Source organism: Protomyctophum bolini (assembly GCF_963924005.1).
Source record: "Protomyctophum bolini genome assembly, chromosome: 1".
NCBI lineage: Eukaryota > Metazoa > Chordata > Actinopteri > Myctophiformes > Myctophidae > Protomyctophum > Protomyctophum bolini.
The window spans coordinates 38,601,974-38,623,937 of NC_137862.1; the positions used below are offsets into that span (position 1 = coordinate 38,601,974).

The window sequence follows — 21,964 nt, forward strand, 5'->3', positions numbered from 1 at the left end:
TTTAAAACGTGATACCTCTTCTTATAAAATAGATTGATTGCACGGGATTGAACCAAAATGTGATGTTTTAAAGATACATGGAATGGGCTGTATTCACAGCATTTCTTTTTTTTTATTCCGAGATTTTGTAACCCATTTTTCACCCCTGTGTCAATTATCTAATGTGATCCTGGGCTCTACACACCTGTCTGTGTGTGTGTGTGTGTGTGTGTGTGTGTGTGTGTGTGTGTGTGTGTGTGTGTGTGTGTGTGTGTGTCTGTCTCACCTCCTCTGGCTCAGCAGTGTAAGCGGCCAGTCTTCCCTGGTAAGCCAGCTGGCTGTAATCAGCAGTCACCTGGGAGGCCAGGCTCCCCAACTCATCAGGACACGTAACGGACTTGGTCATCTGACAGGAAGATGAGCCACCCGTCAGTACAGAAACTCAAAATTACAGCAACAATATCGTCTCTGTCAGGTGGAAACCTCATGTCCAAAACTTACTTTTCAGTAAAAGAACAACATTTCACACTTGTGGATCTGCTACACTAGGCCTGGACATTAATTTATGAAAAAATGAACACAAAATCTGTGAAAAGTTAAGAGGTTTTTGCCTGACAGCAACGGTATGCTAATAAAAAGGGATTCATCAAAGGGTCTGTTGCTAAAACCTGCAGCAGCCAAAATGGTAGTAAGTCTCAAAAACTGCTCTAGTCCATTTAGTCAGGTTCTTTGTGTGATTTTGAAAGCCAAATATTAGGAAACTACATGATGTTGACATATTCTCAGATTAGTCCGGCAGCCGGGGGTGTGGAGTGGGAAATTTGTTATATAGTTTTTTTATTGGCCTAAAATATTGTCTATAATATGAATTATACATTCATGAATTAACTTGCTGACCGCTGTCGGTATTGAGCAATTTGTTTTATAGGGGTTTATATGTGAACATACCATTAACAGTGTTTTTTGTGCAAAACTAATGCTTGGAATGGATTCAGAATCATGAAAACTCCTTAGTCACATGCTACATAAAGCATAATGACATTTATAAATGGTATGGTCACATATATCCCCCTATAAAGAAATGTCTCAATACCGACAGCCGGTCAGCAAGTGGATTCATGAATGTATGTACCGGTACTGTATATACTATAGACAACATTTTAGGCCAATAAAAATAACTATATAACCAAATTTCCCACTTTAAACAAAAGAACTGGACTAGATGCCGGACTAGATGTCAAGATGTCATTTCTCGACCGTTTCGGACGCGGGAAAGCTTGCGGGAACTGTTCCTGTGGGTCTGGATGTTGCCTTCAATTGTAACCCGCGCCTCAGAGCCGGAAAGGGCGTCTATGTTTATATGTCTATGCCCAGGGACCCCCACACACTACGGTTGCACCGCTCACTTCACACAGGTGTGATTTTAAATTGATGAGTGATTATAGCAGCTGTTATGACTTTGGTCATTTAGTTAGGGTGTCATCGTACCATATCCTGAGCAGTGACCGCGATGGCCTTGGAGTATCTGACCATGTGGGTCTGGTAATCCACAAACGAACCCTCAGGTTCCGACGGTGTACCATCATCCAACTGTGGGAGGAACACACACACACACACACACACACACACACACACACACACACACACACATGTATCATCAGCAGTACAATACAAAATACACACACTGGTATCACTTCATAATTATGCACAATATGATATAAATGGCCATTAATAGAGTCCAGTAAGTCATTCATCTGACATTTACCTATATGGTATGTATGGGACATAAACTGTACATTTCTATATAGGGTAAGAAATGCCAACAATGTGTAAATAATGCAGTGAGGATATGCACCCACAGCCCAGTGGGGATATGCACCCACAGCCCAGTGGGGATATGCACCCACAGCCCAGTGGGGATATGCACCCACAGCCCAGTGGGGATATGCACCCACAGCCCAGTGGGGATATGCACCAACAGCCCAGTGGGGATATGCACCCACAGCCCAGTGGGCATATGCACCCACAGCCCAGTGGGGATATGCACCCACAGCCCAGTGGGGATATGCACCAACAGCCCAGTGGGGATATGCATGCACCCACAGCCCAGTGGGGATATGCACCCACAGCCCAGTGGGGATATGCATGCACCCACAGCCCAGTGGGGATATGCACCCACAGCCCAGTGGGGATATGCAGATTATGCACCCACAGCCCAGTGGGGATATGCACCAACAGCCCAGTGGGGATATGAACCCACAGCCCAGTGGGGATATGCACCCACAGCCCAGTGGGGATATGCACCCACAGCCCAGTGGGGATATTGCACATTTTAGTGGCTGTGGTTTTGACTAATGTTACTAATAGTGCTGCAGAAAGTCTCTCCTTTAAATCACCCCTGGAAGCATGACCAGTGTCCCAATGGATTATTATCTCCCTTTAACCAAGAGAGAAGCGTCTAACAATATGCTGCACAAACACACAAATATACACACAAGCATTAACAGCTCATATAACCTTAATTACTTAATATTGCACTGCAGGTCCAGTTTTATACATTTGGAGGGTTTAATCTAGGTGAGCGAGCGGCACCCACCTTGCTCATGGCCTCAGCGATGGCGTCCACCATTCCCCCCACCATGCCCACCTCGCTGGCAGCATCATTCAGGGTGACCATGATGTCATCCACCGCCTCCTTCATGAGCTGGGCGGCCTCAGCGATGGCGTCATGGGTATGGTACGCCTGTGGGGGGTATAGGACATCCATTACATTATATTATATTACATGGGTATGGTACGCCTGTGGGGGGTATAGGACATCATGTCAGGTTCCATATCGGTTAAATTATATTGGGAGTAGTACAATATAGCATCACAAGCTTTGAATAGATATATTTTTGCGAGGGGGTCTGCAGCCAAATACATACTAATTTTGGGGGTCCCTTAATGGGCACGGAAAAGTTTGAGAACCTCTGATTGAGGGAAAAGAAACATAAAAGGTTGAAATACCTCGGTGGTACAAGGTTTCTGCCCGACAGTGACTTATTACATTTTATGTACCTTGGGGTTTCCTCCTGTTATTACATATATTATACATTATTCTGCACCTTCCCCCCGCCCTCCTTATTACATATATTATATTATTATTACATATGAGTTACCTTGGGGTTTCCTCCGCCCTCCTTGGCAGCATAGAGCATCTGTAGGGCCGACTCGGCCAGGGTCTTGGTCTGGTCCAGAAAGGTCATCTGCTGCTGGTGGTCACTCAGCCTGGAGGTCACTCCCACCGACGCCACCGTCAGAGGCTCAAAATACCCCGCCAGCTGGGTCACCTGAGAACCCCAAAGGTCAAAGGTTACAATGGGATACAGGTTATGCGGAAAACAGTCTGCATGCATTTCCATTGCCCACTGTTCAATGTGGAGGGCAGCTAGGAGCCATGTCATGGTTGTGAGCTTGTAGAATGAAGACTTTAAGATTTGACAACACAAATACTACCTAGGCTTATTTATGAAATCATAAAACATGGATGCTTTAACGCACGCACACGCACACACACACACACACACACACACACACACACACACACACACACACACACCGTAAACAGTGAAAAGGGTACCTTGTGGCCCAGTTGTGCGGCTTCACCTCGGGATGCCGTGTAGACGGGATCGATCAGGTGGCCGATCTCCTGAACCGCCGACGTCAGCTGGTCCTGCAGAGCCTGGTGACACAGGAGGGATCAATCAGCCTTTGGCCTCTAGTCTGAGGGGCGCCATACAAAAATACAGTAGCAAATCTACAAGCCCACAACGCGGCTTAACACAACACACAGTGAGCTTGCAGATCCGATATTTCCGCCACACGACAAAGTAAGATATGTGTTTTAAAACACCACATAAATGTAGGTTATACAATTTTTTACCCCTAATATAGTCGGCTACATGAAGATGCAAACAGATACCCGACACCTGACAAAATGACCAAAGATGGTCAGCAAGAGTCACAGAGACGCTGTTGAAGTATTGCTCAACAGTCTTGTTGAAGTCAAATGTGCATCCATGTGTGGTAGCGACAAGTTTTTGTAGCTCGTCACGCGGCAGAGTGTCAGGCGTGAGTTTGAAACTTCATGTGGCTTGTTGCTTTGCTGCTGCTATACTGTGTGAATGATATTGTGCATAATTCAACACTGTATGTGTTATGTTGTGCAGGCAGCAGAGCATTCCCATCATGTCGGATGATGGGTGTACTGGCCAAATGGAGTTTAGCCAAAATGGGCAGACTTGTGAATCTGTTTTTGGACACAGATCAAAGCGTTTATGTAGAACAAGAAGGGCTTTCCTGTTGGAAAATGTAATTACATTTGTGGTGTGGTGTGGTGTGGTGTGGTGTGGTTAGTGTAATATGACAGCTACTGCAAATGACTAAATAGATAGCACACTGTACATGAGGATAAAGCAAGCTAGGTGAGAGAGAGGGAGGGAGAGGGTGGTTGAGAGATGGAATGAGAGAAGGAGAAAAATAGGGAGAGATAGAAGCAAGGAAGGGAATGCAAGAGATAGACAAAGGAAGAGTGCGAGACTGCGAGAAAGAGAGAGGGAATGGGAGAACAAGAGACAGAAAGAGTGGAGATCAATAGAGAGGTTAAGCGAAGGAAGAGAACGAGAGTGTGAGAGAAAAGAGAAAGGGTGTACAGTAGATAAAAAGGAGTGTGAATCCAAGTGGAAATGAAAAGTATCCGAGTGAAACAAGTGAGCAGACAAAAAGAGGGAGAGCATAGAGTTTCTTGCCTCCAGTGAGATGTCATCCCTGCTGGCCAGGTTCTGGCTGACTGAGGACATGGAGGCCTGCTCGATGTCCCTGATACATTTGTTGATGGCATCAATGGCATTGTCACATTCCCTCTGACCCGGAGCCTTGTCTCTGAGGGCCAACGTGTTGAGAGGAACATAGAGAAGGGGGAGAGAGTGCTGAATAAGGTGTAGAGAGGAGGTATAATGTATAGACAATGTACAATTTAGGCTTTTCTTATCCAGTGCGACTTACAAGTGCGAAACCAGTTAATTACTTGAGACCTAATGAGCAATTACAGGGTAAAGAGTCATAAGTATAGTGAAAAGAGAACAGTGGAGTGCCTCAAAGAAACTAGCATAACAGATAAACATTGAACCTACATGTAGCACCTAACTACACAATATGCTATCTAAATAGCATTCTGTACATTAGAATACCAGGTAAACAATGAACCTAGTATCTGTCTACAAAACAGCCCATCTAATTTACATTCTTAAGGTCATATTGTGTAACTTATTTTAGTAGTGTTTTTAGCATCACAGGATATTTTGGAATGCAACATGCAACGAGGTAAGAAACTGCATTTGTTAACACTAAAAAAGCGTTTAATAAAGTGTCTAGACAAGTGGAATATGAAAATAAATAAATAAACAAATAAACAAACAGGAATGACTCGGTCATAATTGCCAGCTGCAGCAAGCTCTCGTTTATGAACATATAAATAATCAGTTTGTGTGCCGCAGCTTCTGCCTCAGCTTCTGGCTTCACGTTGTGCCGTTCAGAGTATACGACTTCACGTTGTGCCGTTCAGAGTATATACGACTTCACGTTGTGCCGTTCAGAGTATACGACTTCACGTTGTGCCGTTCAGAGTATATACGACTTCACGTTGTGCCGTTCAGAGTATATACGACTTCACGTTGTGCCGTTCAGAGTATATACGACTTCACGTTGTGCCGTTCAGAGTATATACGACTTCACGTTGTGCCGTTCAGAGTATATACGACTTCACGTTGTGCCGTTCAGAGTATATACGACTTCACGTTGTGCCGTTCAGAGTATATACGACTTCACGTTGTGCCGTTCAGAGTATATACGACTTCACGTTGTGCCGTTCAGAGTATATACGACTTCACGTTGTGCCGTTCAGAGTATATACGACTTCACGTTGTGCCGTTCAGAGTATATACGACTTCACGTTGTGCCGTTCAGAGTATATACGACTTCACGTTGTGCCGTTCAGAGTATATACGACTTCACGTTGTGCCGTTCAGAGTATATACGACTTCACGTTGTGCCGTTCAGAGTATATACGACTTCACGTTGTGCCGTTCAGAGTATATACGACTTCACGTTGTGCCGTTCAGAGTATATACGACTTCACGTTGTGCCGTTCAGAGTATATACGACTTCACGTTGCGGCAATCTTTGATGAATTGAATGAAGTCTTTGTATTGCGTTGTGCTTGAAATGTACTGTAATTCTGCAAACTGTTAATAAATATTTCAATCAATCAATCAATCAGTCAGAGTATGGGTCTATGACGTTCAGACTATGGGTTTTATGGGTATGTCTCCCATTGGCTTAGAGGCAGCAATCATGAAAAGTTCTCTAGTAGGTCGCTAGTAGAGGTAGATCAAGATGTTGTCCAGCCGCTTTTCAAGCTGGCAAAAATCTACCAGTGAAAATTTGACACAGTTTTAATTTAACATTTGAAAGAGAACTTATCCTGCAAATGTGTTTCAAAAGGGGAGGGGTAATTCATTTCGCTCCAACTTCATTTCTAGATGATTATCTTTCTTATTACAGCCCGGCTCACATCTGCGGAACGGGGGTCCCGCAACGGTCCATCCACCACATAGAGATATCAAACCAGCCTGCCAAATTTGCTCTGAAGCGGTTCTGGGCACCGCCCCCATCGGGACAGTCGCTTAGTTAAACACCCATTTCTATGCACGACAAAACACCGTTAACAGAACAAAGATTCTGGAACATTTACTGGAACACAGTGGTTTAGAACAGTGACCATCAGATGAAGGGTCTGTGACCATCAGATGAAAGGTCTGTGACCTTCAGATGAAGGGTCTGTGGCCAAATATCTACCATTTTGGGGGTCCTTGGCACAAAGGACTTTGAGAACTACAGATTAAAGGGACACTTCACCCTTTTTGCAAAACAATATATGTTAATGACGTTTAGAAGCTTTAGATCACTTTCCTGGGGGTCTTTATGTGTGTAATATGTGGTTTTAGATATTTTAGATTGTAGCAGTGAGCCTGTTGTCTCTGATGTCATGGACACTGGTCTCACTACCTTCCTGGACTACAATTCCCATAATTCTTTGGTGCACTGTCACTTCCTTGTGGAAAGGGGTGAGAGCTGTCTTACTGAGACAACATGTAGTCCAGGAAGGTAGTGAGACCAGTGTCCATGACATCAGAGACAACAGGCTCACTGCTACAATCTAAAATATCTAAAACCACATATTACACACATAAAGACCCCCAGGAAAGTGTTCTAAAGCTCCTAAACGTCATTAACATATATTTTTTTGCAAAAAGGGTGAAGTGTCCCTTTAAGAGGCTCAGGTCTTAATGGGTTAAATAATGTACAATTTGTTGTCTGGGAGAGCAGTGTGATAAGGGAGTCAGAGGTGTGTGAATGTTAATGTACAGATGATGTGGAGACAGTAGGTCTCCATGATGATTGGCAGCAGTTTGTTGGGAGCTAGACAAACACACAGAGGCGTAATGCACTCTCCAACAGGATTTAGTAACAAAATGTGACACACAACCAATGCTTTCATCCACATGACAGAGACACATTTATCTCCACTTACGTTGGAGATAAATATTTTTTATATATCATTTCTTGCCTAGTGGCAGAGAGGGGGATGGGCAGTGGCGGAGAGGGGGATGGGCTATCTTTCTAAATTAAGCATCTTTGATCACGAGATGATATCAGTACATGAGTACATACCTGATAGCTGTGATGAGACTCTTGATCGAGTCAGACACAGTTCGAGAATGACCGGCCAGCACCGACCAGGTGGGCGGGTCTTTGGGGTTGATGACCAATGAGCGTGCCGTCGTCAGCAGGTTGGTGGAGCTGTCCAGCATGGAGCGAGCCGAATGGACGATGGGTTCCTGAGCTGCAGAGCCCTACAGGCAAAGATTTAAACATTTAATAGAAACCTTGGACCAGGTTGTAATATCAAAGGGTTACAATTAGGGTTGCAACTATCCATTATTTTCTTAGCATTGATTCCCAAATAATCAAGCAATATAGCCCATATTGTTTTTCTACAGTTCTTTCTTCTTCCGCCACTTTTTGCAGTTCTGGTAGTTCTGTGCTGTCACTTTCCACTAAAGTCGGCAATATGGTAGAGGGTCTTGGGAAACAGTCAAGAACTGTCATTGGTCAAAGGATCTCTGACCTTTAGATCTCCCAATTATATGATTGTATGATCCACTCTATCCTCTCCTGGGATTTTCGTAGCCTGGTTAACCACTCCCCCTTGAAATCAATTCTATTCATTTGTGACATGGATTCTGGACCCTGCTAATGCATGGTATGCTATGGGAGTATACAATTTAGGCATTTAACAGATGCTCTTAATGCAGAGCGATTTACAATAAGCAAGAACAGAAAGCATGGCAATACATCATATACATAAAAAGTATGAAAACATGCGTAAGCTAAGAACGTAACAGTTCTATATAATGAAACTATTATAAACTATACATACTATACTATACATATTATATGACTATGACTACATAAAATGCCATTCTAGTGCTGTGTACGTAACATGCTATAAGTCTGTATGAAATGCTATCTAAGTCTACATAAAGTTCTATTTAAGGGGCTAGCGTACAGTAAGTGCCATGATGGAGTCTGAAAAGGTGGGTTTTCAGACTACGGCGGAAGATTGGGAGTGAGGCTGCAGTTCTGATTGCAATGGGAAGTGCATTCCATAGTTTTGGAGCGAGAAGGGGGAGAAGAGTTTGGGACGTGTGGAGCGTTGTCCCAGCGTTTTTAGTGACGGTACTTCCAGCTTCCCCGATGATTGGCAGAACTGAGTGCACGGGAGGGTTTGTAGGGTTCAATCATCGTTGACACACAAGTTAACCCCTTCAGCCGATCAGCTTAACATAAAAGTGACGTCATCTCCAGTCTCCAACCTGGGGGCTTATTAATACTTTATTATTTGTTTATTCTTTTTGAGGGGCGCTAGCCCGTCCTATGCCAGCTTTGTCTGTGTGAACACAAACACAATGATTTGATTGGCTGAGCAAAGTCACACCCGTGTGAAGTGAGGGGTGCTCTTATCATCATACATCATCTCATTCTGGCCAATCACAATTTGGATCCTCAGTTTTGTCTTCAATGTTTGTGTTTACACACTTTTGTCTTCAGTGTTTGTGTTTACTGTTTACACAAACCCTCAAAGCTGGACAAAAGAAAGTGAGGGCAAGTGATTGGCAGAATGACATTTGTGATGATTTGATTGGCTGAGCATGGAATGTGAAGTATGATGATGTATGCGCTCACTTCACACAAGTGAGATTTTTAATTTAACTAACTTTTTAGTTACTTTTTTATGTGGAATGTTTATTTTACATTTTTATATACGTCATATGTAGACGAGCAAATCGACTATTTTGTCCTAACACAAACATTAAATGCCATTGACAATGAATGGAGAATTTACGTCATATGTGGACGAGCAAATTAGCTTTTCTAAACACAGTGTAACTGTTTTAATTCAGCTCGGGGCTTATATACATCCCATATATATATATATATATATATATATATATATATATATTATATATTGTCATCGTACATGTTCATGGTGAAAAGATGAGTTTTTTTAAACATTGTATCATCATGGTTAAAAAGATAACATAAGTGGACAAATTAATTCATGAAGAAGTATATATTTTTTATTGGATGATTGGACGACAAGAGCGCCCCTCACTTCACACGGGTGTGCTTTTTATATTTAATTTACCTTTTTTCCAGTTGGCTCCTGGAGGGCCTCACTTTGAAAACCAGTTACAATGTGTGAGGTCTGAGGTGTGTTTTTGAGTACAGACACAGTACAGTGATAGTAGAGGAACCCCCTGGGGACCCCACACGGTAACTCTGTCATTTCTGGACCGTTTCGGACGCGGGGCGGCTCACCGGAACCAGGCCGGCACCCTGGGTGCATTCCTGTGGGCATGGAACTTCCGGGGACCCCCGCACGGAGTTGCACCACTCACTTCACACGGGTGTGATTAAATTGTAGACCCATTCATCACTGGGAAAAAAAAATAGAGGGGGAGAAGCAACGTTCCATACCGATCTAGCGGATTTACCCTCCGTAGCGACGCTGGATCTCTTCAATTGCGCGAAAATGTTTTATTGTTTTGTTTATATCTGTTCTAGATGCTGTGAAAATTTTGTCCCATGGAGTGTTGTTGTTCAATGACATCCACATAGTGTAGAACCAGCGTAAGGCCCGTCTACTTTTTTGTAAGAGCCAGCGTCTAATATTTTCTTTCTTTCTTTATATCCTTTTTTTGTGTTAATAAGCACATTAACAATATAATTCAGCAAAAAACAGCAAGGGTGGAATTCTCCTTTAAAGACTACAGTTTAGGCAGTTGTACTGGTTGATAGACTTGGTTTATTTAGGTGGTGTACTGGGTGCCATTGTCCACTGGTGTACTAGGTGATAGCCTTGGTTTAGGTGGTGTAGTGGTTGCCATTGACCACTAGGCGTTGTACTGCTCCATAGCCTTGAAGCCCTGCGCCAGAGCATGAGTGGCTAGGTCCTGGGGGAGGATGAGTTTTGTGGCAGATTGAATCTCCCAGGCCGAGATGGTGGAACGCCGGTTGAGGATGGCCAAACGAGAGGCTTCGTTGGCCAAGCGCTCAAAGTTGTCGTTGACGAAGGAGTTCACGATGGCCATGGCCTTGGAGGAGATGGTGTAGTGTCCTTGTTGGATTTTCTTCAGGATCTTGCTCACATAGATGCTATAGCTCGCCTTCCTGGTCGTCCTTCTTTGCACGGTCTTAGTTCCGGCTTTCAGTTTCAAGGCTTTCTTTGAGCCCCTCCTGCTCATTGATTTTGCTCGAACAGTCATGATTCTCCCGTTTGATTATTCACAGTAGAGATTGATATCTGGTCGCTAGAAGTGTTGATCTCAAGCTATAGTTTCTAGAAGTCACTCACAGTCAGTTGGCGTTGTCGCTAATGTTCGTTCGTCGATGTATTATATAGGCCAGGACAATCACATGGTGATGACGATGACGTTGTGATGTCATTGTGTGACGACTTAATTACGTAGATTAATACACAAAGATAAATACACAAGGAGCGTTACGCTAATTATAATGAGGTCTAATAACGGCGTTGCTTCAAGCAGATCTCAGTCTATAGACAAAAAGGCGAGCTATAAATCCAAAGAAATATAGTTAGCAAGCTGTGTATGATGAACACAAAGCGCTCCAGGTTCACTTCACCCTTTGCCACCGTAAGTTTTCTGTCCCTAGAGTCTAGACTTATCGTACACTGAATTAACTGTCTCTAGACTTATCGTACACTGAATTAACTGTCTCTAGACTTATCGTACACTGAATTAACTATCTCTAGACTTATCGTAGACTGTGTGCTGCTGCTGTGTAAAGCCTGAAAATGAACGTGCAAAACATATTCTCTCCCCATGCACATGTGTGCATGTGCATGTTTGTATTACAAATATACTTGTGCAAATGTGTGCACGCGTGCAAATTTTAAAAATGCATTCATAATATCCCCATCCTAAAATGTTGTCCTCACAAGTATAGTAATACAAATGTGTGTGAGTGTGTGTGTGTGTGTGTGTGTGTGTGTGTGTGTGTGTGTGTGTGTGTGTGTGTGTGTGTGTGTGTGTGTGAGTGTGCCACACCTCACTGCTGATCTTAGCAGGGACACTGGCAAACTCCGGGTTGGACGCAAACGTGGTCAGGTTCTCCACAGCCTCGATGAGCGGCGCCGTGGCCAACCGACACTTGTTCCTGTTCTCCTCAGAGAAATCACCATCTAAAGCCTTCAGAGAAACACACACACACACACACACACACACACACAGAAGGATTACACAACTGGCCAGATCTTTGTTTTTCAGCACGTTGTGCTAAATTAAGATTAGGATTTTTATTTCAGTTGCACAGATTCTCTCTATTCATGGCTATAGTGGTGGACAGGGATAGATTCCCAAAAATAATTCTGGTTGCAACCTTGCCCTATATTTGTTCTTCCGATATACCAGTGTGGAGAAAATCAATAGATAAATACAAATATGTAGTTGCAAAAGTTGCATTTGCTCGGAGAAATCTTCCTGATAACTCATCCAGAAATTCACAGCAGACTGTGTTTCATGCATGTGCCTTTTGACGCAGTCTGTGGATCTTAATGAGCTGATCCTCTAGTAATTAAGTAACATTGAAGTACTTTTGGAATTGAAGCATGCTAATAGTAAGCCTCCTGAAATGTCCATTGATTATCATGATAATGATACTCTTTACTGTCCTCGTATAACACAAACAACAGTTGTGGTCTAAGTTTCTCCAAAAGAAAAGAAAAAAAGAAAAAAGAACATATTCACTTTCCTATATCACCAAATCCATGTTCAGGGACCACATGCAACACCTTCACGAACCACAAATTGAAAACCCCTGGTTTACCTCATTATTTGAAACTTTACTTACTTTACTGGCTTGAAACTTTGGCCCCATTTCAAATGAACATCCGGCATTGTACAAAGACAAAGAACAAGGAACAGCACAATACTGAGTGAATTTGACTGCACAAGAATGCCCATGTTGGCTGCAGCAGCAGAAGCAGTGCTGTTGGCAGTCATACCTTGATGGTTTTAACTAGGTTGGCAGTGCTGTTGGCCACCTCTTTGGCAGACTGGACAAAGTGCCTCTTGGCCACAGGGTTCGCCGTCTTGGAGGACGCAAGGCGGCAGGCGTTGCACAGCGCCGAGGTGTGCTTGGCAACGATGGTGGCGGACGACAGCACCTGCGGACAAGATATAAAAATAACCATGTTCAAAATACCCGTTTCTTTAAAAAAAGACGAGGCTACGGACTTGGTTTATAAGAAGTTGGGTTTAAAGCTGCATTAGAACCCATCAACCCTCGTCTCACGCAGCAAGTAATGAAATTTACCACTGGGAGAATAGAGCATGCCTGCTTGCTCTGGGGAGATAATACATTTTGACATTCAGGCAGTACTTGTAAGCACAGGTTCTAAATGTCTCAATAGAAGTGCAGGGAAACAAAATACAACTACCGCAGTTGTGTTAGTTACTACAGTATATTGCATTAACATACTATACACTACCATGCAGATTGGTCAAAATAACATTTTATGCACTAGTTACATAGTGTTGCTTTAAGTGCAATAATATAAAAATATCATACCAGTGTTTATGTTTTAGGGCGCTTTCACACCGGACATGTTTGGTTAGTTTAAAACGAACCATGGTCTGCTTACCCCATTGGTTCGGCTGGTGTGAACGTGCAAGAAACGAACCATTCATTGTCCGCCAAAAAATGCCGAACTCGGTGTGTGAACGCATTCAGACTTTATAGAGGACCAAATATTGGAAGATAGGAAAATAGCCGTCGGCAGTTGTGAGGTTGCATTAATAATTAGTTCTAAAAGCATGTCTTTTTTACGGGGATCACTATTGATATGACAGCTGTCAACTGATTTGCCAAGGCACCAAGGCAGAACTGCCAGGCAAAGTGAAGACTGGCCAATCACAGCGTGTCCTCGTCAGACATGCTTGCAGAGAATCTTGGGTAATGGAGTCAAAGACGTTGGCTGCCATGTTATGATACAACATAGTCGATGTTGTGTGTACAACGAAATTAATCTATTGGCATCAATCCAAATGCAATACAAAAAAGGCAATCATAGTGCAAAAGTTGTTAGTAGTTGCTCTAACCTCCATTGAGAAAAGGAGTGAATGGTTTTATAGTGCAGACGGGCCAGGCAAGACCCTGAATCTACGTTGGTTTCTGGTATCATTTGTACCTCATGCATGTTTGACTCACCTGGGAGGGGCTACTGTCTGGGTCCACCAGGTTCTCACAGGCCATCTGGATGGCCTGGTTGGCTTTAGCAAACTGGATGGGGTCCACCAGACCCTGATGTCCCGCGTGGCTGTTGGGGTCTGACACACCCACCAGATAGGAGGCCTGAGTGGAACACAAACACCATGAGTTCCACTAAGACCAGGGGGTCCCCAGCAAAGTTAATATAGTGTCAAGTGTCATTTTGGGCGGGAACCCCTTTTGGTGTTTCAAGCATTCTGTTATACTTTAGCTATTGAACAATAGCAGATCTACAAGCTCATAGCTTTTAACTAAAATATTTTCTTCTGGTAGTCACTGGCACAACATATTTTTGAGATGGAGGGTCTACAGCCAAATACATATCAATTTGGTGGTCCTGAAAAAGTTTGAGAACTATATTCCTATGTTTCCACTAAAATGTATCTATAAATGAACCAAGTCTCATTTCTGTCTGTGTGTACTGTTGTAATCCACGACTTCCACACGCGTTCCACACCACCACAGCGAGTGCATGCCTGGTGTCGAGTCGGTCAGATCAACGGTTGTCCAGAACCGCCCCATAAAGGCCTGTGCCCGGGCTCTGGACAGGGCCCCTGCCCAGAGTCCATATATGGAGCTTGCCTGTTCTGACATCACAACACTCCATATTTGGGCATGCCTGACACAGAACTCCATATAATACTGTAGGAATCCCAGTCCCCGGTCACCGGGAGTTGCTATTGATCCACTAAACACAGTCACTTCATTCATCCAGCACCAGATCTGAACTGGAATTCTCAGAAAAAGGACCAGAAAGGCCTCATCCACCACCTTTCTGTTTTTCAATGCATTGTGGCTGAAAGGAAAGCCAATCGAACATGGAGCTTTGATATGCGGTAAGCCAACATTATCATTAAATAGAATGCTAAATAACACGTTAATTGCGTCGTTGGCGGCTCGAAATATCCATAAAAACGCGTTAAAGAAGTCGTTAGCGGGGGATGAGATAACCCCTACAATGCCGTGTGTCCCAGCAGTCCAGTACCTGTCCTGCAGCCTCTGTGAGGCCGCACAGAGCTTTGGAAGCCACTCCAACACACTCTCCAAACGCCGGAACATCTCCTGTCTTACAGTTCTGAGAAATACCTGCCATGGATTCTCCGAGAACCTGGACACAAGGAACAAGACAGGAAATGTTATCGTACTGGAGGCTCAGAAAGATTAGCCAAAAGAAAAGACAAATCGCAGGTGTATATGTAATTTCACATACAAAAACCTCCCAAAAAACATGCCTACTTCAAAATGTCCAGCGTTTTGATCATCGGCGTCTGTGAGGCTTGCTTACCTTAGAGTTCTCCATCACGCTCTCGATGCAGTCGAAGTAGGACAGGTCACTGACTGGTTCGTTGGGGTGATCCAGCATTACCCTGACCGCCTGAGGAAAACAAAGTGGAAATTCTAGTCATTCTTTGTACTAGCACCTGCTTAAACTGTCCGGAGTTGCTCCAGTGTCTATCCCTTCTTCGGGAAAACAAAGAGGTCAGCTCCCTGGTTTTGTGAGGTCCCGGGGGTACCCAGGAGTCCTTGAGGGGTGGTACAGCCTGGGGACCCCTAGCCACATGAGGATTCGATTAATTTAACTACCGTACAATTAAAAAACCAGTGGAATACTTTATACTTCCAAGCTATATATCCAAATATCTCAACAATCAACAGGCATTAATGAGACAATCAGCTAAATATGGTGAGAAGATAGCAATTTGAATGCACCTAATCAAGTTGTGTGGAAGGCTTTCTTAATAATAGTAATGACAACTATTTCACACAATGCGCTTCGTTTCTCTCTCAGCTAAGGGTCCTGAAAATCACTGAAGATGCCTGGTGTACAGGGCTTGAAATGTACATCATGATATGTAACCTTAGCAACAGCTATGGTTACAAGGTCGATTCTCATGGTCAATATGGACAGGAAAAGGTGCCCTACAGCAGTATCAAGCTTGAACAACCGATTTCTGAACAGTTTCCACTCGACTACCATCAGACTGAATACTACAGTACTATGCTAATAAATACGGTGCTGGATTACCTTCCCTCATGTAGTAGGTAGGAGTACGTTCATACTGTATACTTCCTTATGTACGGTAGGAGTACGTTCATACTGTATACTTCCTTATGCAGATTATATGCATGCATTCATCAGATTTACATTGCACTACAGGTTGGCATAGGAAAATAAATTCTGCATGGAAAAGGAAAACTTTAGAATCACAGGGTGTTTATACCTCGAGTTCTCTGAGAGCGTTGTCACATTCCTTCTGCCCAGGTGCCTGCTGGGTACACAGTGTGATCAGCTGGTTGATGCTGTCTGTCACCGCTCTGGAACAACAATAAACTAATTTAGATTATTGTTATTGAATATACTAAATAATAAGGTCTGCACACTGGACTGAGCTCCAAAGCTTAAATATTTATTCTTTACACCAAAGTGGCCTCACGGCTCACGCCTCTTCATCAGACGAATGAAGAGCCTCTGATGAAGAGCCACTTTGGTGTAAAGAATACATATTTAAGCTTTGGAGCTCAGTCCAGTGTGCAGACCTTATTTTCTTTTCTATTATTTACCTCTGTCCAGCACCTGGCGTTTTAGTTAGTGGATGTGCGTGCTTTATTGTTTCTTTCTTAGAGTACCGTGCATGGGCAGGGGCCCTGTTTAAAGCCTGGGAAGAGGCTTTTTGTGCTTGTATCTGTGAGGGAGGTTTGATGTACGCAGAATGTGTGTGTAACTGGTACCAGAAAAGTAATTAAATCCTTTTAGCATCATTGTAAAATCGTACCACTGTAGTGCAAACTGTTAATAAAACATCAATCAACCACTGCCATAATGGACAGACTAGACAGACACTGACTGCTATTAACTACACCTCATCCTATATCTCCTCATTAGTGACAAAAGAAAGCTTTACTGTACGTAGAAAGCGACAGGGTGAAAAGTTGGCTCACATTCCTTCTAATTAGGCCTCCTGTGTGGAATGAGGCCGCATCAGGTTGGGGGGGGGGGGGGGGGGGGGGGGGGATATGTTATGGATATAAAGTAACTATATGAACTAACTATGGATATGTTTTATGTTCAGACTGCTATTTTTTTATATAACACACACGTGCACACACACACGCATACTAAATACACACATACTAAATACACACACACACACACACACACACACACACACACACGTACGTTCCGTCATTACAAAAAAAGGCTTTCTGTGGACACAGGCTCAGCCTCTATAGTACTGCACTGTACTGTACCTGGCAGCAGCTGCAAGCAGGTTCTTGGCGTTGGCAGCTGCTGGGTCCACAGACAGAGACTTAGCAGCCAGCAGGAGCTTACTGGAAGCCATGGAAATGTTCTTCAGGTTTCCAATCACCTGGATCTGGTCATCTTTTCTCTAACAAACAAACAAACAAATAGTATAGCTCCTATTTATTGGTATGACATCCAGTCCTGGTAGGTCAGTCTTTCAACCACAAGGTCCTGTGCAATGGCAACTCAACGTATTATGTGTAGCAGGGCTTGGGTGTGACAAATCGTGCAGTAGTAGTAAGTACTGGGAGCTGATGGTAGGTGTTGCACTCCACCTCAGCAATCCATCTCTAGCGCACTGTGAAACGGGGATAGACTTCCGCGCTCTGACTGATACCGACAATAAGCCTCTCCAACCTATACTTGAGGCTTAATCAGGAGATGTAGTAGCCACAGGATAATCTAAGCGGTGGATATTGCTCATGTCTTTATGTATGTAAATTGTCTTGTTCTTTGTGTTTGTATATGTGTTTCTGCATACTTGGCTGCTGTGTCGCAAGACAAATTTCAGTGTGAACTGACAATAAAGTACTATTATATCATATCATATCATATACTTACTTAATTGGTATCACAAAGAAAACGTTTCTTTCCAAAGTTTTGAATAAAAAATACTATAACAAATATAAAACATATATATTATCTGGTGGAGAATCACAGATTTAGAACCCTCTCAAGGAACCCCACTTTGAGAACCAGTGCAACAACAGCACATACCGGGGTGTGTCCTGCCATCTCGATGCCAGCGTCCAGGAACTCGTCAAAGTTTTCGCTGAAGCTCCCAGAGGCCACGGCCAGCTGGCTGCTGGAGCCCCGGGACGCATGGACCACGTCGCCTGCCGACTGGTTCAAGTCCGCCGCCGTCTGGTTCAGATCGTTCTGGGCCTCCTGGAAGGACTTGGAGGACAGCGGGATCTGCAGCCAGACCGAAGAGAACAGGGGGGAGAAGAGGGGGAGGCCATGTTAGATGAACATGGAAAAGACATTTTAATGTGTGTTCAAATACATTGATCTTGACCAAACAATGGGCTGGTACTAGTGATGCACCGATGTATCGGCCACACCATCAGTATCGGCCGATATTTGCTGCTGGAATCGGCAAATAAAATTGACATTAACTGATGGCAGTAGCCGATATTTAGCTGTTGCAGCCTACCAAGCAGTAGATTCTGAACATTTATTTCTTGTATTGAGATGCATTCGTTTCCCTGGCACAAAAGGGGGAACTAAAAACAACCAAAACTAAATAAACATATATCGGTATCTGCTATATCGGCTAAATTGAATTTCCACATCGGTGCATCCCTAGTTGGTAGTTGTGAGTCAATATCCCCTTTTTAAAATGATTTCAAAAGATTATCTTAAAAATATCAAGGCATTTCAAGATCCTTGAAATTAATACGTTTCACTACTTTCCCTGTGTCACTAAATCACTTTGGTGTGGTAACACTCAACCACTGCTGAGGTCATTTGCTCAAAATGTTATGACATTAATTAACATCCTCTAAAATATACCACAACAATTATTTCTGGTGCACATTTGCACCCCTGCTCACCGTTTCAACCAGCAGCTTCTTGCTGGCCTCTCCGATGCTCTTCAGAGCCATGTCCACGTCCTTCTGGCCAGGCAGACAGTTGACGCAGTTGTTCAGAGAGTGGGACACAGCTTTGGCTACCTGTAACACACAGGACCATGGTGAGTGTGAGTGACATCGGGATGGGGTCAGGGTTGCTATAGTTCACTCAAACTAACTATAATCATAGAGAAAATAGCCTAAGTTTGACCTTGTAGATGGCCAGAACATTTTTAATCTAACCCCTAACAAAAGTAAAAGTAAAACTACGGTATGCATTTAAAAATAAATATATAAAACAAACTAGCAAATCGACTTTAAGAGATTAATTAATTCAAAACTCAAATTAAAAGAAGCTAACAGCTGCGGGTTGTTAGCTTGTAGAAATGTAACATTTAACAGCACCACAGAGAATCCTCTCATCAGCAAAGACCAAGTTAAAAACAAATTAAGGACCTATATACCGATGACCAATGACCAAAACCATTTATTTGTATCATAGTTTTATAATAATGAAAATAACCCATCTACAAACGTTGCAGCGTTGCGACAACTTGTGAGCTTGTAGATTGACTGTTTTCACTATGTTTGTGTGACGCTCTTGTATGATGAAGTAGGCCAGTATAGGGCATTATTAACAAAAGAAAACATTGAAAAACGGAGATACAATGTTTATGCCCGGCGCCAACGAACGACCAGGACAGGTCTTTGGTCTAATGCCCTCAATTTATCTACAGTACATTGCCATGGAGAAATGCATCATTCATTCGTTCATTTTGTGAAGAGGACAGAGCATAAATCAATGTGCGCGTGGCCTTCACATATGCCACTCCGGTACATAATTAAGAAAACCATGCTCATCTTTTGTCATATGTCCAATTTCACGTCTTACTAAGCAGATATAATTAGCTATCTATCCATCGGTAAGTGGAGCTCTTTGATCGTCTGGCTACACCAGATTAAAGGTGCTATATTGCTGCGTTCACACGGGCAGATGCAAAGCTACAGTCTACCATTCATTGTCAATGGAAGCCAGCAACATAAAGGTGCAAAGATGTATCCGACGTTTGTAGCTGCTGCAAAAGCTAAAACAGCTACAAATACACTGTGTAGTCTTTGTATCGGCACTTACACCAGCCTTCTAATGAGAGCGCAAAATCTGTCTTGGAAGAGCCACCCATCGACTAATCTAATATACGGCAACCTTTGCCCGTGTTTCTTCACTGGTCCAGAAGAGCGCAGTTTGCCGGCCACTGCTACAGAGCAACTGCTACAGACAATGAGGTTATATCTTCCCTTCTTCTCTGGAGTCCTGCCTCAGGGCGGACCAGAGGCAGAAAGCTGTAGTTCCCTGATGTCATTGCTAGGGACACATGCTTCAATAGGCAGGAACTGGGGGTGGCAATGAAGGACCGGGAAGTCTGGCGTAGAATTGTGGAATCCATGATCTCGACCGCGGTTTCCTCCAAGATGGAGGTTAAACAGGTATTGTAAGCAATCCCATGAAAGGCCTCTATTCATGTATTCTACTTCCAAAACAGTGTCTCACCTGTGCAAGGCGCTGCTGGCTCTCTGCGTCACCGGGGGACACCAGAGCCTGTTTGGCCTCGTCAATGAGAAGAGCAGAGCCCTCCATGACGTCCCGGGCTGAATCCAACATGGCCGCTGCGGCCTGGGGGTCGGTGGTGCAGGCGGCCACGCCGCGCGCTGCCTGGGCCAGGGTTTTAAGAGCCTGGGCGGTCTCTCTGGCAGCAACACCTGCATGATAGGAGCATAGTAGTCCATGATTAGCTGTTTGCCTAGTTCATACTTAGTCCATATGACGGTGCCCCACAGCTAAAACAAAAACAGAACCCTGGGGGACCCCCGGGGAAGAAAGTAGCCCTGCCTTAATAATGAATTTGTCCAAGGCGCTCGGGTGACGCATTGGTAAAGTGCCTGCCCATTACAGTGCTTTGTCAATCTGCTATAAGAATATAAACTTGAGCTGCTATTATTTACACACGACACCATTACACAATGGAGTATAAATTAGGCATCAACAAAATGTGCAGACTTATAGCCAGCAAAAACACTGCAGGGTTGCCGGGGAAACCATTTCACGACAGACAGTAATTGATGATTGCTTTATGGGAATTTATTGTTCACTGATTGTCTAATTACACTGGGTGACATGCAGTGGTTAATAAAAGGCAAATGTTTTCTCTTTTGACAAATACATGTGCTATAATGGCAAAATGTAATTGGGCCTCAAGAGTATCCCCGGAGAAATCTGGAGTCTCACATTGGATATTGTTGTTGACAAGATTACTAAAGGAATGCAGCGTTTGTTATGACCCACAGGACAGCTTTTCTTAAGCTGCTGTGGAGAGCATTTCACCTCAGACTTATTGTCAAGTTCAACCAGGGACAATACGGATGAGAAAATATGATTCACTTAAAAGTGTTCATAGATTTTCTACTGTGAAATAAATATCGTTGCATGACCTCCTTCATTGTACAACTGCCACAGTGTCCAATCTACAAACTCACAATGCGTAGCGTAGCGCATATTCAAATCATTCTATGCATATCTTCGGAAGAGCTTTCTGCTTGAATGCACCTCCTGGACAGACCGCATCTGAAGCACTTATATCTGTGCACTCTTGTGCAACATTGTATTTGTATCATTTGAATGCAACATTGTACTGCATTCAAATGGCTTCCAAACTCTCCTTTACAGTTAATGTAATAAACAGAACTAGACTGGGAGTCGTATATAAAAATAAAACAAGTCATAGTATACTTATCGCAAAATGTTTTGACATTTGTTTTTTGAGAGGCGCTAGGCTTCATATGGCAGCCAAGTCTACAGACTATTAATGTTTGTTTAGAGCACTTAACAAAAGTTGTTTGCCAAACAAGTCTATGGACTTTGTTTAGGTCGACGACATACAGTAGGCCAATATAAATACATCTTATAGTTAACACATTCATTCTTGTAACGTATATAGTGGCAGTGAATCTGAAGTATGGGGTAGCCACAGTTTGAGAACCAATGTAGATGTAGTACACAGTTCATTTATTATACTAGTGCAGTGCTCGTTCAGGGTGTGGGCGTTTTGGAACGCATGCCCATTTGGAGAGACTATACCATTACTTGGCCCCCGGA

The 21,964-nt window shown here is 43.4% G+C and overlaps 1 protein-coding gene across 4 annotated transcripts in view; it reads right to left on the bottom strand.

Annotated features, from left to right (window-relative positions):
• Positions 1-21,964, bottom strand: part of tln2a (talin 2a) — a 163,373-nt gene that overhangs the window by 28,306 nt on the left and 113,103 nt on the right. For 2 of the 4 annotated variants that reach the window (XM_080766372.1, XM_080766375.1), the window contains exons 29-46: positions 20,363-20,571; positions 18,796-18,915; positions 17,957-18,154; positions 17,185-17,324; positions 16,158-16,251; positions 15,221-15,310; positions 14,921-15,043; positions 13,876-14,019; positions 12,671-12,832; positions 12,517-12,531; positions 11,715-11,855; positions 7,753-7,934; positions 4,770-4,902; positions 3,602-3,703; positions 3,141-3,311; positions 2,576-2,722; positions 1,468-1,569; positions 266-385 (exon numbers count right to left, since the gene is read on the bottom strand). In XM_080766372.1, the coding sequence (XP_080622498.1) occupies positions 266-385; positions 1,468-1,569; positions 2,576-2,722; positions 3,141-3,311; positions 3,602-3,703; positions 4,770-4,902; positions 7,753-7,934; positions 11,715-11,855; positions 12,517-12,531; positions 12,671-12,832; positions 13,876-14,019; positions 14,921-15,043; positions 15,221-15,310; positions 16,158-16,251; positions 17,185-17,324; positions 17,957-18,154; positions 18,796-18,915; positions 20,363-20,571 (2,393 nt within the window). The remainder of the gene's footprint in view (positions 1-265; positions 386-1,467; positions 1,570-2,575; positions 2,723-3,140; positions 3,312-3,601; positions 3,704-4,769; positions 4,903-7,752; positions 7,935-11,714; positions 11,856-12,516; positions 12,532-12,670; positions 12,833-13,875; positions 14,020-14,920; positions 15,044-15,220; positions 15,311-16,157; positions 16,252-17,184; positions 17,325-17,956; positions 18,155-18,795; positions 18,916-20,362; positions 20,572-21,964) is intronic. The other 2 variants (XM_080766374.1, XM_080766373.1) reach the window with 2 other exon arrangements.